This window comes from Colletotrichum gloeosporioides, assembly GCF_011800055.1.
Source record: "Colletotrichum gloeosporioides strain Lc1 chromosome Unknown consensus_74, whole genome shotgun sequence".
Lineage (NCBI taxonomy): Eukaryota > Fungi > Ascomycota > Sordariomycetes > Glomerellales > Glomerellaceae > Colletotrichum > Colletotrichum gloeosporioides.
Window position 1 is genome coordinate 332,812 of NW_025544719.1, and position 12,091 is coordinate 344,902.

Consider the following 12,091-nt stretch of genomic DNA (forward strand, 5'->3'; position numbering starts at 1 on the left):
AAGAAGAAGCAGAAGACGAGCTGTTGTTTTAGCTAGGTCGGCCCCAGGATGGGCATGATGGTGACAGGGATATGCGGAGTGCATACATCAATGGGGCAGCTTTTCTGCCCCAGAGCCGTACGAGCTTCTCACAACGCTCGCAACCTGAACAATTGGCAATGTGCCATCCGCACAGTTGTTGTGGGCATGCCCGTCAATCTGTTCGTTCTCACAGATCCCCTCATGACGTCGGCACCAGTCATGGCGCGGGATAACTGGTGAGGCAGCTCCGGAGCAGGGATTTGGCGAGGCGCATAGCCAGCACAGCGCGTCTGGTCTGGCTATAGCACAGGGTGTTAAGGTGGTCGGTAGACCTACCGACGACAAAGATGGAAGTCCTATCGCCCGTTGTTACCCTGGCCCTTGTTTCCAGTCTATTGCCAGACTACCATTGCAAACGCAGCAAAGTCTGGTGTCTCGCCTTGTTGATGGGATGAGAACCCTGAGGCTGGGTTCCCCTGAGACGACGCTCTCATCGCACAAAGCCACGATGCAAGGCCAGCGAGCGAATGAAAAAATATTATTCTGAGGGGGGTGCAGCAAGGAGAATTTCCAATGAAAGTATTTCTTTTAAACGTCAGCCCCGAAATGGGATGCGACCCCAGCCGAGTGGTGCCTGGTGGATTGGCAGGCGGTTGCGACGTACGTCGAGAGCTGTTTGATAGGCTCTGAGTTCACTCGGCACCACCAACAAGGAAACCGACATACATACGCTTCAGCTCACTTGACCTGCTTACTTGTCGACGACAATGTGGCGGTCGTGTTGGATATGTCCGTAGCCCTCGCGCATATAAGGGCGACAGGCCTCAATATGAACAGGGCTTGCAGAACTTGGCGGGCCCCAATGACGATAAATGGCATTATATCAGATCTGGCTACTTTGCGGGCGGCTGGGGGGAGGGGTGTTTAGCCACATTGGAAATGCAAACGAAAGACAAGACGATGACACGTGCGGGGGGACAAGGTCGTGTTCTTAATTGCTTTGTTCGGACAACGACAGACCAAACATGCCGCCCGCCCGCCCGGTGTCGGCGATCTGTCATCTTGCTGCCATTGTATGGCGATGTCTAGATGCGTAGAATCCAAGTCTCGGCGCTGCTGCCCCCCTTCCCCCCGCGCAATGAAGCCCCGGTCCCTGATTAATGAGTGCCTGGACGCCGAAGCTGGCTGGTCGGGCACTAGGCCGGCCGCTCTATCCACAGCCGTATGTATGTCATCTACCGAGTGATAGGCAGGGTCTGGAGCTGAGCCGGGGGATTCGACGAGGCTCTGGTGTATGTTTGGGGATGCAGGCGCATATCATTAGCACCGGCTGCGCGTGTCACGATGCTTTCGTGAGGGAGGGCGATATGCTCCTTCTTTCGAGTCAAGGCAATGAGAAAGTCAATGCCTGATCAAAGCAGCGGTGAGCTGTCTTAGTCATGTCGTCGACGGCCTTGAGACGATTCAAGCTGGACGCATATAATTTGCGTCGATGTAGAGAAACGGGCGTTTAAGTCAGGACAAGGCAGCATTAGAGCAATCTCCATGTTCGCCCACCCACAGATCAGGGCTGATGGCTGACCGACATCTCCCAACGGTGTCCATGTTACTAGCCATGCCGTTGGGTACCAGCCGTCGTCAGCTAATCACGAAGCTACCTTGACTTAGTTCGACGCCGGGCCTTGGGCCAGGCAGCGTGGGAGTATTCTGGCTGCGACCTTCCGGGAGTTGAGGCACATGAGGTAGCTTGTATGGCATCCTGCGATGTACGCTTTCCTGTACAGTTTGGGGCGGGAAGCTAAAGGGACGCTGCTTGCGACCCTAGGTGCACAAGTCGTGGTGGATGGATGCCGTGGACCGTCCGCATCCGCCTCCGCCTCCGTCTCCGTGTGCACCCCTCATTACAAGACCACGAGCAAGACGGCAGACTAAGACCAAGACGGACTCACCTTACCTTACCTATGTGCTAGTTTAGCGGAACTTTGTGAGGATTCATGTTGTCTTAGCGTTTCTGCCCTGCCTGACCAGAGCCAGGTCTCCGTCAGCAGTGGGATGGGCACGCGCAAGGAGGAAATGCCGCGAAACAGGTACAGCAGAGGACGTCGACGTCGTAGCACCGCGGACAACCGGCTTAGGTAAGATGAGGTAGACATGTAGCTTCGGCAGGTAGATAGCTAAGGTAGCTAGCTACCTGTTGCGCGGTACGTACCCGGCCAGCCTGAGGTCTAGTCCTCGCCTGCCTATCGGGACATTTACTCGGAAGGCACTCTAGATTTGGGAGGGAGGAAGGAAGCAAAAAGGAAAAGAAACAACGACGGAACAAGTGAGAAAATATCGATTTTCTGACCTCACACCGCGCCGCTCTTGAGGTACATCGCCCTGCTGGGTACCTGCCCTCGGGGAAGACGATTCCGTCCCAGCAGCCAATATTCAATCTTGCATGTCGGTTCCCAAGACCCAAAAGAGCTCCGCGTCCTCGCTATCGGTGCTGTTGTACAACAGAGTGTCTCTCCTTGTACACGCCTTCGAACCCGAATGGCCGCGATATTACTTCTTTTCCCTTTCGCTGGCCTTAGTTGCTCCCTTATGGACCGCCCCGTCGTCATGTCAGGCACCGACACCGTGTGGCTGATGCAGTTCAAGGCTCCGGGAGACAACAGACAAACGTCAAACGGCCCAATCAAGCCATATGTGGCTTACGGACACCGAACCACCAGAAGGACGTCGTGGCCGCCGCCCTGTCCGCATGGTGGGTGGTTGTGGGTTGATCACCATGGGTGATGGTGGTGCGGCAAAAGGGAACAGCAAGCTTCAAGGATGCGACGACCGCAAAAAAAGGGCTGCTGGAAAAGCCGCTAGCCAACACAGCACCCAGCAAGCATGTCCCAGGCTTGCATGGCGATCATGGTTCATGGCAACTTGATGCAGCCAGGTCTCTGCACAAGCTCGCAACCTGGATTGCCGCCACGGGAAAAACGTTGCCGCCCCGGTCCTGGGACTCTTTTTGCTGGACAGACGCTGGACGCTGCAAGCTGCGCTGCGCTGCATATCTGACCGCCAGTTCATCATCAGACCAAGGGCCAAGCCGAAGAGCATCACACACCAGCAAAAAAAAAAAAAAAAAAAAAAAAAAACANCCCCCCCCAAAAAAAAAAAAAAAAAAAAAAAAAAAAACACACACACAGAGAAGGAGCAGGGCAAGCCAAGCGCCGGCCAACGCAGCGGAAGGGTGAGCGAGCAGCCCCCCTCCTCAAGACAACACAAGACAAGACAGACCGGCTTCGTGAGGGCTGTCCCTGGCTTGTGGCCAAGGTCATGGATGTTCCAAGGCTCGTCGAACTGGGACGTGTACAGGAAATTTCGACGAGAGCATGAAGGGCATTGATGAATGTTTCTCGAGCCAACCCAGCTCATTCAGCCCGTCTTGTGGACTGTCGACGGCTCTCGACGACTCGCTCGGCAGTGGCGCATTGTCAACGTGGTTTGTTGGCTGTCCGGCCTTGTCGGGACAAGCCTCGTCTTACGCCGCCCATTGTCAACCGCACAGACGTCGGGGCTCACTGCAACTGTTCTTCCTTCTTGTTCTCCCGCTGCCGTTGCCGCTGCCATATGCAGAGCACAGCACTCAAGTGCACTGCCGGCGCTTTTTTCAGACTGCCCAGCTCAGCTCATCAAACCGAATCGCACCGTCGAGTGTCAGTGGTACCAGGCGCTAACCCGCGGAAGAGGAGCCGCCCAAGACAACACAAGGACAGACATGCAGCCTGATTGCTTGATCGAGCAGGGCCCCGTCGTTAGGATCGGCATCGAACGGCATGCGCATTTGGGATTGGGATTGAGATGGGGATTGGTACCGCCTAGTTGAGCAAGCTGCCAAAACACGCACAGGCGCAGGTATCATCTGTACAGGCTCAGGCACTGGTAACGGCGGGACCATCCAAACCAAAGCGAAGCAAGCAAGCAAGCACCCAAATGGCGGAGCAGCAGCTGCAACAACAGCAACATCAACAGCGGTGGCAGCAAGGGCTCAGCGCGCAGCTCACCTTCTCTTCAGGTTCGGTTCCTCAAGCTTGTCCTCCCGGCCACCAACAAACATCGGAACCCTCGCGAGCCCACTGGCGCTCTTCCCCCCTCGGCCGACTGGCCCATCCCTCTTGTTCGACAGCTCCCGCCGGTGTCCCAGTCTCCGGTTCGTTAGGTGTTTCTTAGCTCTCGCCTTTTTGCTGCTCGACTATGCGCGCCGTCATACTTTCGCTTTTTGACTTCTACGACCGCGTGCCGGATTCAGGGCACCAACCAACCACGGGACCGCGAGTACGAAGCTACCCGTCGTCTCCGGAGAGTCATAAGAATCAGCGTTGCGAGGTTTCCCCCCGCCAGCTGCCAGCCAGATCGTCAGCCGGGCGCGAGGAGGATCCCATCCACAAGACACAAGACAACCCACCAAGCTTGCCTACCAACCAACCTACCTAGTAGCCAAAGTCCACTCGACTCTTCACTGCATCAGCAACAGCAGGTTTCAAACATAGACTCCACAGCACCCGTATGCGGTTTTGTGACACCTGCGTCTTTTCCCACCACATCCCGCCCACGCAGTCTCTCCTCTCTCCCACGCTACGCTTGTCTTGCCCTAAACACACTCTCGCCGCCAGTCGCTCGGCCCTGTCGGGTTCTAGGAAGATGGATGGGCCCTGCACATTTGACGACCTCTCGTTTTCCCCCCCTCCTCCCTCTGTCTCTGAACTTTTCCTGCCCACATTGATGAGATTTTCACCCGCCTCCAACTCGGAACTGATGCCCTGCGACCTGCGAGGAGCTGTGACCAGGCCTGCCCATCAGACACGGACACGAACATACCCTTATCCAGGCAAATCCCATTGTCTGCGTTTCTCGGATTCCATCTTTCGGAGCTGTCATCCAGCCAGCCAGGCCCACCAGTGAATTTGGCTTGGGCTTCGCATTACACGCGTTGGCCATGGGCGGCGGACTGTCTATTCGACTACGGCGCAAAAGCCATTTGCATGACTTTGTACCCAAACTACCAGCAGCTAGAGTATAGGTTTCTCATGGGATTACAGTGTCCAACAAATCAAGCAGTCTCTTTGCCGTTTTCCTACCATTGCATTTCTCTCAATCCCTCACCGTCCTCGTCCCCTATTCGAGACCCCTCTTAAGCTACAGCGTCCAGGGTGTCGACGTGCGGGAGAACATCAGCACCAGGCCTGCCGCTAAACAAGGCATTGGGCAAGGGGGGGTGTGTGTTGGAAAAGAAAGCATGGAAGCCACCTGGTGTCTGTGTGTGCGCAGCGGGGAGGGGGGGGGGCGTGTGTCTTTCAAACATGTGCTCAACTAGCCCATCCATGTAGGTTCCCAAACTATGCCTGGGTGAGGTCAACTTCCTGAGCCTTATTCGACCACCTCCACCGCATCGCATTCTTCAATGAGGGCAGGGCAAAAGACGGGTTGGCCCAGGCAAGGCAAGGGACCGGCGGCACCAACAAGATCCCATCATCTACCAGCACTCACGCAGTGCCTCCCTATATGCGACCTTGACATATATGCTCTGCCCTATCGCTACGTACACTCTTGCTGTAGCTGCCACTGCGTCTGCCGGCTAGCTACCGTATTGTTGTTGCTGCTGCTGCTGCTGCTCACTGCTACTGCTGTTTCTGCTCTTCTCACTCTGGGAACTGCTTTCCAAAACCTAACCAACCTTTGCCCTTGCCAAACACACAGCAGCACACACCACACACACACACACACACTTCTCCTTCTTCTCACACCTCTTTTCCCACAGCGCACACACGCACACACACATACCACATACCTACCATACACACCACACACGCACACACGCACACGCTACGCTACCGCTCCTCGTCGTCTCTTTCCCTTCTCCACAGCCTCGGTGGCCCTCTCTCACACATATTCTCACGCGCTCCTGCTGGACTGCTTGCTGGCTTGCTGCCGCTGTGGTGCCGCTGCTGGGCTCGTCAACCTCATCCCGCCGTCTTCTTCTTTTTTTCTTTCCTCAACTCACCCCCTTCCACACGCCCCTCCCTTGCTCCCACTCAAGTCTCCTCTCGTTTCTTCTTCGATGACTTTCCTCTCGTCAGTTTAAGAGAAGTCTTCCTGGCCCTGGCTGTCACTTTGTTAATCAGACCCCGGTCTCCGTCCCCCACCTCTACCTCTCTACCTCCACTACCTCTTCAACCCATCACCGTCCCTCCAACTACTGCTTCCTTGGTCCATTTTAATTCTTTTCTCTTCCATTCACAATCTGCAGCACCGCAAGTTCCCGACGTAGACTGGCTTGTACCTTGTTTCGTTGGCCTCTACCGACTTTCCGTAGGAGAACGATGACTCTGGCAAAGCTTCGCTTTCTGATGAAGACTTCTAGCAGCCTAGTTTGACTGACGTATACTTACGCCGACGCCCTCCCGTCCTGCCCTGCCCTGTCCGCCTGCCTGCCTGCTTGCCTCATCACCAGGCAAGCTCATTTCCCCGATCATTGGTCACCGGCCTCTCGGACTGGCCCAATCATGTTGATGACTTCCTTCAAAAACACCGCCAGCTACGCACCCATCTTGATCTGAGCTCAGGTCCTCCTTCCTTTTCAGATCTTTCCCCCTTTTCACTCTCCACCAGGATACACGGGACGTTTCCCATCTCACGAGGCCAGAGCCGTCCATTGTCCTGATACAACACACTCACGATACCTCCACTGCTCCTCTCGTCCGCAGCTGCGGACTCCTTTGTCACTAATACCCACTCGTCAACGACTCTCCGGTCCATCTCCAACTCCATCCTGCTGCCTTCTCCAGCGAGTCGACCTTGCTCGGATCTCTGCCTGCGAAGCTGGGAGCACTTCCCAACGAGCCCACGAGTACTCGATACGCCCCTCAGAAAGGTCGGAACATCTCACCGACCATCGCCCCTCCAGCTCCATTTTTAAGAAAAATCCGGCCGCCTCCTGGGTGGCGTTCCGCAAACCGAAAAGCTGGCGCGCGTCTATCGCGCCCATGACACAAGGCCGTATCCCACTTACTTAGGCGGCAAAACCGTCACCGTGGATATCGCGTCTCTCCTGAAGGCCCCCGACTCAGATGAGTCCTCCGCTGCTCCTCCTCAACACGCTCGATCTTCGTCAGTCCCCTCCACAACCGCAACCACGGCGGCCACGGCGCCTGTCAGCGGACTACCTCCGTATGTCCCGCCACCCGTAGCACCGGGCTTGGCTGCGAGCGGCAAGCGCGCCATGCCGCCGCACGTCGCGGAGTCTCCGGCAAAGAAGCAGAGCAAGTGGTCGCCGGAGGAGGATGCGCTAATCATCGAGCTTCGGGGGAGCGGGATGAAGTGGGAGGACATTTCGAAACGTCTGCCGGGACGGAGTGCCATCAGCTGTCGACTTCATTACCAGAATTACCTCGAGAGACGAAGCGAATGGGACGAGGAGCGCAAGAACAAGCTCGCACGGTTGTACGAGAGGTATGAATCGCCCCGTCGAGATCGTGGAAGACATGCGGTCTTCCCTCGCCTGACAACGCGGAGAGATGAGCTAACCTGGTGTCCAGATTCAAACCGGAGATGTGGGCGAAAGTTGCAGAGGAGATGGCAGTCCCTTGGCGTGCTGCGGAAGCTATGCACTGGCAGCTGGGCGAGGCCGACATGGCCCGGCGTGCTGGCGTGGTGCCTTTCTCCCTCACAGCGGTCAACGTCGATCAACCAGGCGGTAGCCACCGACATTCGCCCTCTCGCGGCCACATGCACTCGCAATCCCAGGGCAGTTTACCTCGGGACATTGGCGGACCTTCCCCACGATACAGCCGACCGCCTCCCGGCATATCGCCAATTCCTGGCGGCCGAGTCATTGCTGCCAGGCGTGAGAGCATTCCTGGACGGCCACCTATGGGTTCGGATCCGAACGAGGGTGTACAGCTGGCGGGCATTGGGCCCCCGGGCGGCCCCGGCCTGGCTCCGATCCAAGGCCTACCGCCGGGCCGAGGTGCGGGGATGCTTCCGGGAGTAGCCGAACTGACAACCGGCGTGAGCCCGTACAGCACCCCAGCGTACGCGATGGGCGGCATGCCTACGGCTAGCCCCGTACCCAGCGCGAGGGCCAGTCCAGGCCCGCTACTCCCAGCCCTCCACTACCCTCCTCACGAGCCTGCCGGCTCCAAGAGAAGAGCGAGCCCGGGTACTGAGATGGGCGCACGAGAGACGAGCCGTCGACGGCACTTGAATCCTCGCCAGGAGGAGATGGAAAGGCGACGTATGGCATGACTGTAGGGCAAGCAAAGGTGGCGAGGCGAACTTGGAGTTGGGAAAAAAAATCCTGTTTTATTTCAAGGGGTAGAGGAGGTCGGCATGGCCATCGTGTGCGCACCCCTTTTTCCTCTTTTTCATGATAGCATGGGGAACCTCCGGGGTTTGTGTTGATTTTTTCTCTCATTTGCTCGTGGTGTTGCGAGGGGCACGAGAAATGGGAAACACTGGCATGTTGCATCGGGATCGGAGCAAAAATCTTGTCTTCCATCTTTTTTACTTCTTCTCATACACAACAACAACATCGTTACCACCACGCACACGCGGCGGGCTTGACAAGCTTTCCCCCCATTCTACGCCAGTCAGTCAAAAATCTTGGCAATTGGGCCCCGCCTTCGCTCCAAGCGAGGAGGGATTTTGTGTGTCCTTTACAACCATCTACCTTTCCTTACCCCGCCTCTTTACTTCTACTTCATGTCATTTAACTTTCATTTCTCCTTTTTCTCATGTTCGAAACACATTTTCTGAGCCGGCGACGTGGTATGCGAAGAGAAAACAAAACTTTTTATTTGCCGTTGGGTTTCCACGGTACCCGGCAGGTGGGTGGGCGGGGCGGAGTGAGGAACGGGTTAAGGAGGATGGAATCAAGGGAGTTTTTCGTCATTGATATTTTTGTGTCACAAGTAAACATGGGTAAATAACTAGGTGTGTTTGGTGTTGTCGGGTCGGGTGTGTGTGTGTGTGTGTGTGTGTGTGTATGTGGGCACGTGGGTGAAACTTCGTCTGTACGTATTGTCTCCTTGTGTATTAGGGAGAGGAGGAGGAGCTCCGAAAGACGTCACTTGATATGAAGAGACGGGATATGGTCATGATAGAATTGCAGGTCCCTAGATCACTTATTTTCCCTTGCCTCTTTGTCGCCATTCCTATCCTGTCCAAAGTGACGCCCTCCCTTTTGTTTTGCTGCTTCATTTTTGTTGAACTATGAGTCCCGGCAGAATATGGCCCACCAGTTGTCTCGTTCGTAGCCGCTGTCGAGAACTCTGCCGCCCACAGCCACGACGTCCTCTTCCAGCTCGCCCTCGCGGTAGAGGTGGTAATAGCGCTGGTAGGTCGTGTCCTTGGGCTTCCTCTCCTCCTCGGTGGCGGCCTCGGTGTCAGCGGTCTTGCTGCCCTTGGTGACCCACGAGACGAGCTGGTCCTGGTCCGCGCCGGCGTCCCACCCTCGCCGGCTGTTCCCTTGCTCGAGGGCCCAGACCATGACGAGCACTTTGCCTCCTTGTTCTTGTTGGCCGCCGCCTGGCCGGACGGAGGACAGCAACGCGGCGACGGCGGCACGGCGGCGGTCGCGGGTCGACATGTGGTGGATGACGGCGATGGAGATGGCAAAGTCAAAGGCGGAGGGGCGGTAGGGGAGGGCCAGCGAGTCTGCGACTAGAACCTGGTTTTTTGGGGTTGCTACTGGCGGAGGAGGAGGAGCAGTCTCGACGGGAGCAGCAGCAGCAGCAGCAGCGGTGGTGGTAGTTGACGTTTTGCTCCCGCCCTTCTTCTTACCCCCTTTAGGCGCGTTCTCATTGTAGAACGGGGGCTGGTAGTCCCGTGCGAGGGAGACGAGGTTCGCGCTCCGGTCTGAGGCGATGATGTAGAGGGACGGGTTGACGCCGATGTACTTGCCGTTGCCGCAGCCGGCGTCGAGGCCGACGGAGCCCGGGGCGAGGGACAGAAGGAAGGAAGAGACGAGGGGCCAAGGCTTGTAGCGGGTGGATGAGAAGTGCGGGGCGATGGCCTCGTAGACGGTGTGGACGTGGCGAGACTCGTAGGACTCAGCATCTTCCTGCTGACCGTCGGTCTCAGTTCGGGCATGTGGGGTTGCCGACGGGGCTGCGGCGGCGGAAGCGGCGGCGGAGGAGTCGCCGAGAGCAGAAGGGTGCCCCGGCAAATGGGGAACGGAGGCGGGCACGGCCGTGCCGGCGCCGAGTTGGGGGCCGGATGATGCTCCCATGTGGGCGGCTAGCTGATTTCTGGGCTGAGAGCTGATGCAGCAAAGTATGCTACAGCTGATTTCCCTTTTCAGGAGGTTCGAGCTTCACAGGGCAGTGTTTGCGGCGAGAGCGAAAACAAAGCTCTCTCCCCTTGTCTAGGTAGCCGGTGTCGTGTGACAAGGTAGTGTTGTAGTCACACACCCACGCTGAAGCAAGTTTCTGTCCTGGGTTGGACAGAAGAAGAGGAGGTGAAGTGGTGCAATCTCAGCCAGGGCCCTGGTCTGCGGTCCCGTTAAGGTTGGTAAGCGTTAATACAGCGCCCGTTGTCTGGGCGTGTGTTCTGTTCGTCCGGGCGGCTGCGCGCAGGCGTTTGGTGCTAATATAATTAATGCAAAGGGGTAGGTTTCGAAGACAAAAAGGGACGCAGAAAAATGGGTGGACTGCGGAGGGTTCGTGCGCTGCGGGCTGCAGGACTTGGAAGATGGTTTTCCTTCGCCGGGTGTGGTTGCAGAAGGGACGTGGAAAGGAACCAAGAGACGATGCGGTGACTTGGAGCCAGAGGAGAAAACGAACCAGTCTGAGCGTGCGTCTGTGGCGTCTGTCTGCCTTCCTGGACTGCACCCCGCCAGTTTGCGCTGGCTGCTGACTCTGGAGGACCCTAACGTAAGGTAAGGTATCCGTAGGTAGGGAAAGACAGGAAGAAAGAAAAAAACGTGTAGGCGTTGTGTGCGGTGGGTCCTCGACGCAGAATGGGAAATGCGGCACGGATACGGTGCGGCACACCTCAGAACTAGCGCTACGAACGCCGCGCCTCGAACGGGGGTTGCGTTCCGGGATTAGGGCCCTTTAATCCCCGGCTCGGGGTACGCCGAGTATTGCTCCGGGGTCGTACATGATCACGAACCTGCCGCCTAAACAATGCCCGTTGTGTGCCCGTATTTACGGCAACGGCTTCCAATGACGGCATTCCTCCCTCGTTCGTTCGTGCATTGATGAAGAAGCGGCATTTGAGGGGCTGAGAGAGCCGGCGGCATTCGACCCATGGATCGTTGTGTTTGCTTGTGGTCTTATTTTCACCCTGGTCCTCCTGCATACTCTTCAGCCGCTTTGGCGATTGATTGAGAAAAAAAAGGGGTGAGAGGGGTGTGTGGTGCGGCGTGTGAGCAAACCAGATCGAGACACGAAAGCTTTCAAAAGGAGACGGGCAGGAAAGAGCAGAGGTTGCATTGCTCGACCGGGGCACGAAACGAAATTTGGAATTCCGATCACTCGGTATGAACGGATGGAGAACCACCCTGGATGATTTCTTGCGTGATTGTCGCCAGGGATCTTGGTAGCCCTTCTTGGGGTTCCTGCGAACGCCCCCCGAACGGCAACGTTGCTGACCGGAGTCCATTCCGGGAAATACACATCTCTTCCCCCTGATGCATCGGGACACGGAATAGGAGGAAGAGAGCAAGGCGGGCCGCGGGCGAGCGGTGACCAGGGGATCAGTGTGTGATTCCGATGTTTGCTTCGATCGGTGAACGATGGGTCTCTGCATCCCTGGGTTAATTAAGTCTCTATTCGTAACGCTTCACTTACACCAGAAAAAGGGACGTCGCTTTAATCGTTGCATTGCGCCGTTTCCTTTCTCGTCAGACCATGTCGTCACATGCAGCCGGAACCACTGTCCAAAAGACCAACGGCGCTCCCGAGTCCTTGGGACCTACTCAATCTCCGATCAGCACCATAATTGTGCTGTCAGGCGAGATTATGTCTGCGCTGTGCCGCTGACCGAGTTACACAGTCGTCTCCGAGGCCACGTGTGGTAATTGCATGAG

General features: G+C 56.7%; 2 protein-coding genes across 2 annotated transcripts; one reads left to right on the forward strand and one right to left on the reverse strand.

The window, feature by feature from the left end:
* Window positions 1-6,979: 6,979 nt before the first annotated feature.
* On the forward strand, window positions 6,980-8,304 carry GCG54_00003451 (uncharacterized protein; the record flags this gene model as incomplete). The annotated part of the gene is made up of 2 exons (XM_045403524.1): window positions 6,980-7,509; window positions 7,596-8,304. Coding segments are annotated over 2 exons (1,239 nt in total), but the record flags the coding sequence as incomplete, so codon positions are not given.
* A 964-nt stretch (window positions 8,305-9,268) lies between these two features.
* GCG54_00003452 (tRNA (carboxymethyluridine(34)-5-O)-methyltransferase) lies at window positions 9,269-10,288 on the reverse strand (the record flags this gene model as incomplete). The annotated part of the gene is made up of 1 exon (XM_045403525.1): window positions 9,269-10,288. One exon carries the CDS (start codon window positions 10,286-10,288, stop codon window positions 9,269-9,271), a length of 1,020 nt encoding a protein of 339 aa, XP_045259713.1.
* Between the last annotated feature and the right edge of the window lie 1,803 nt (window positions 10,289-12,091).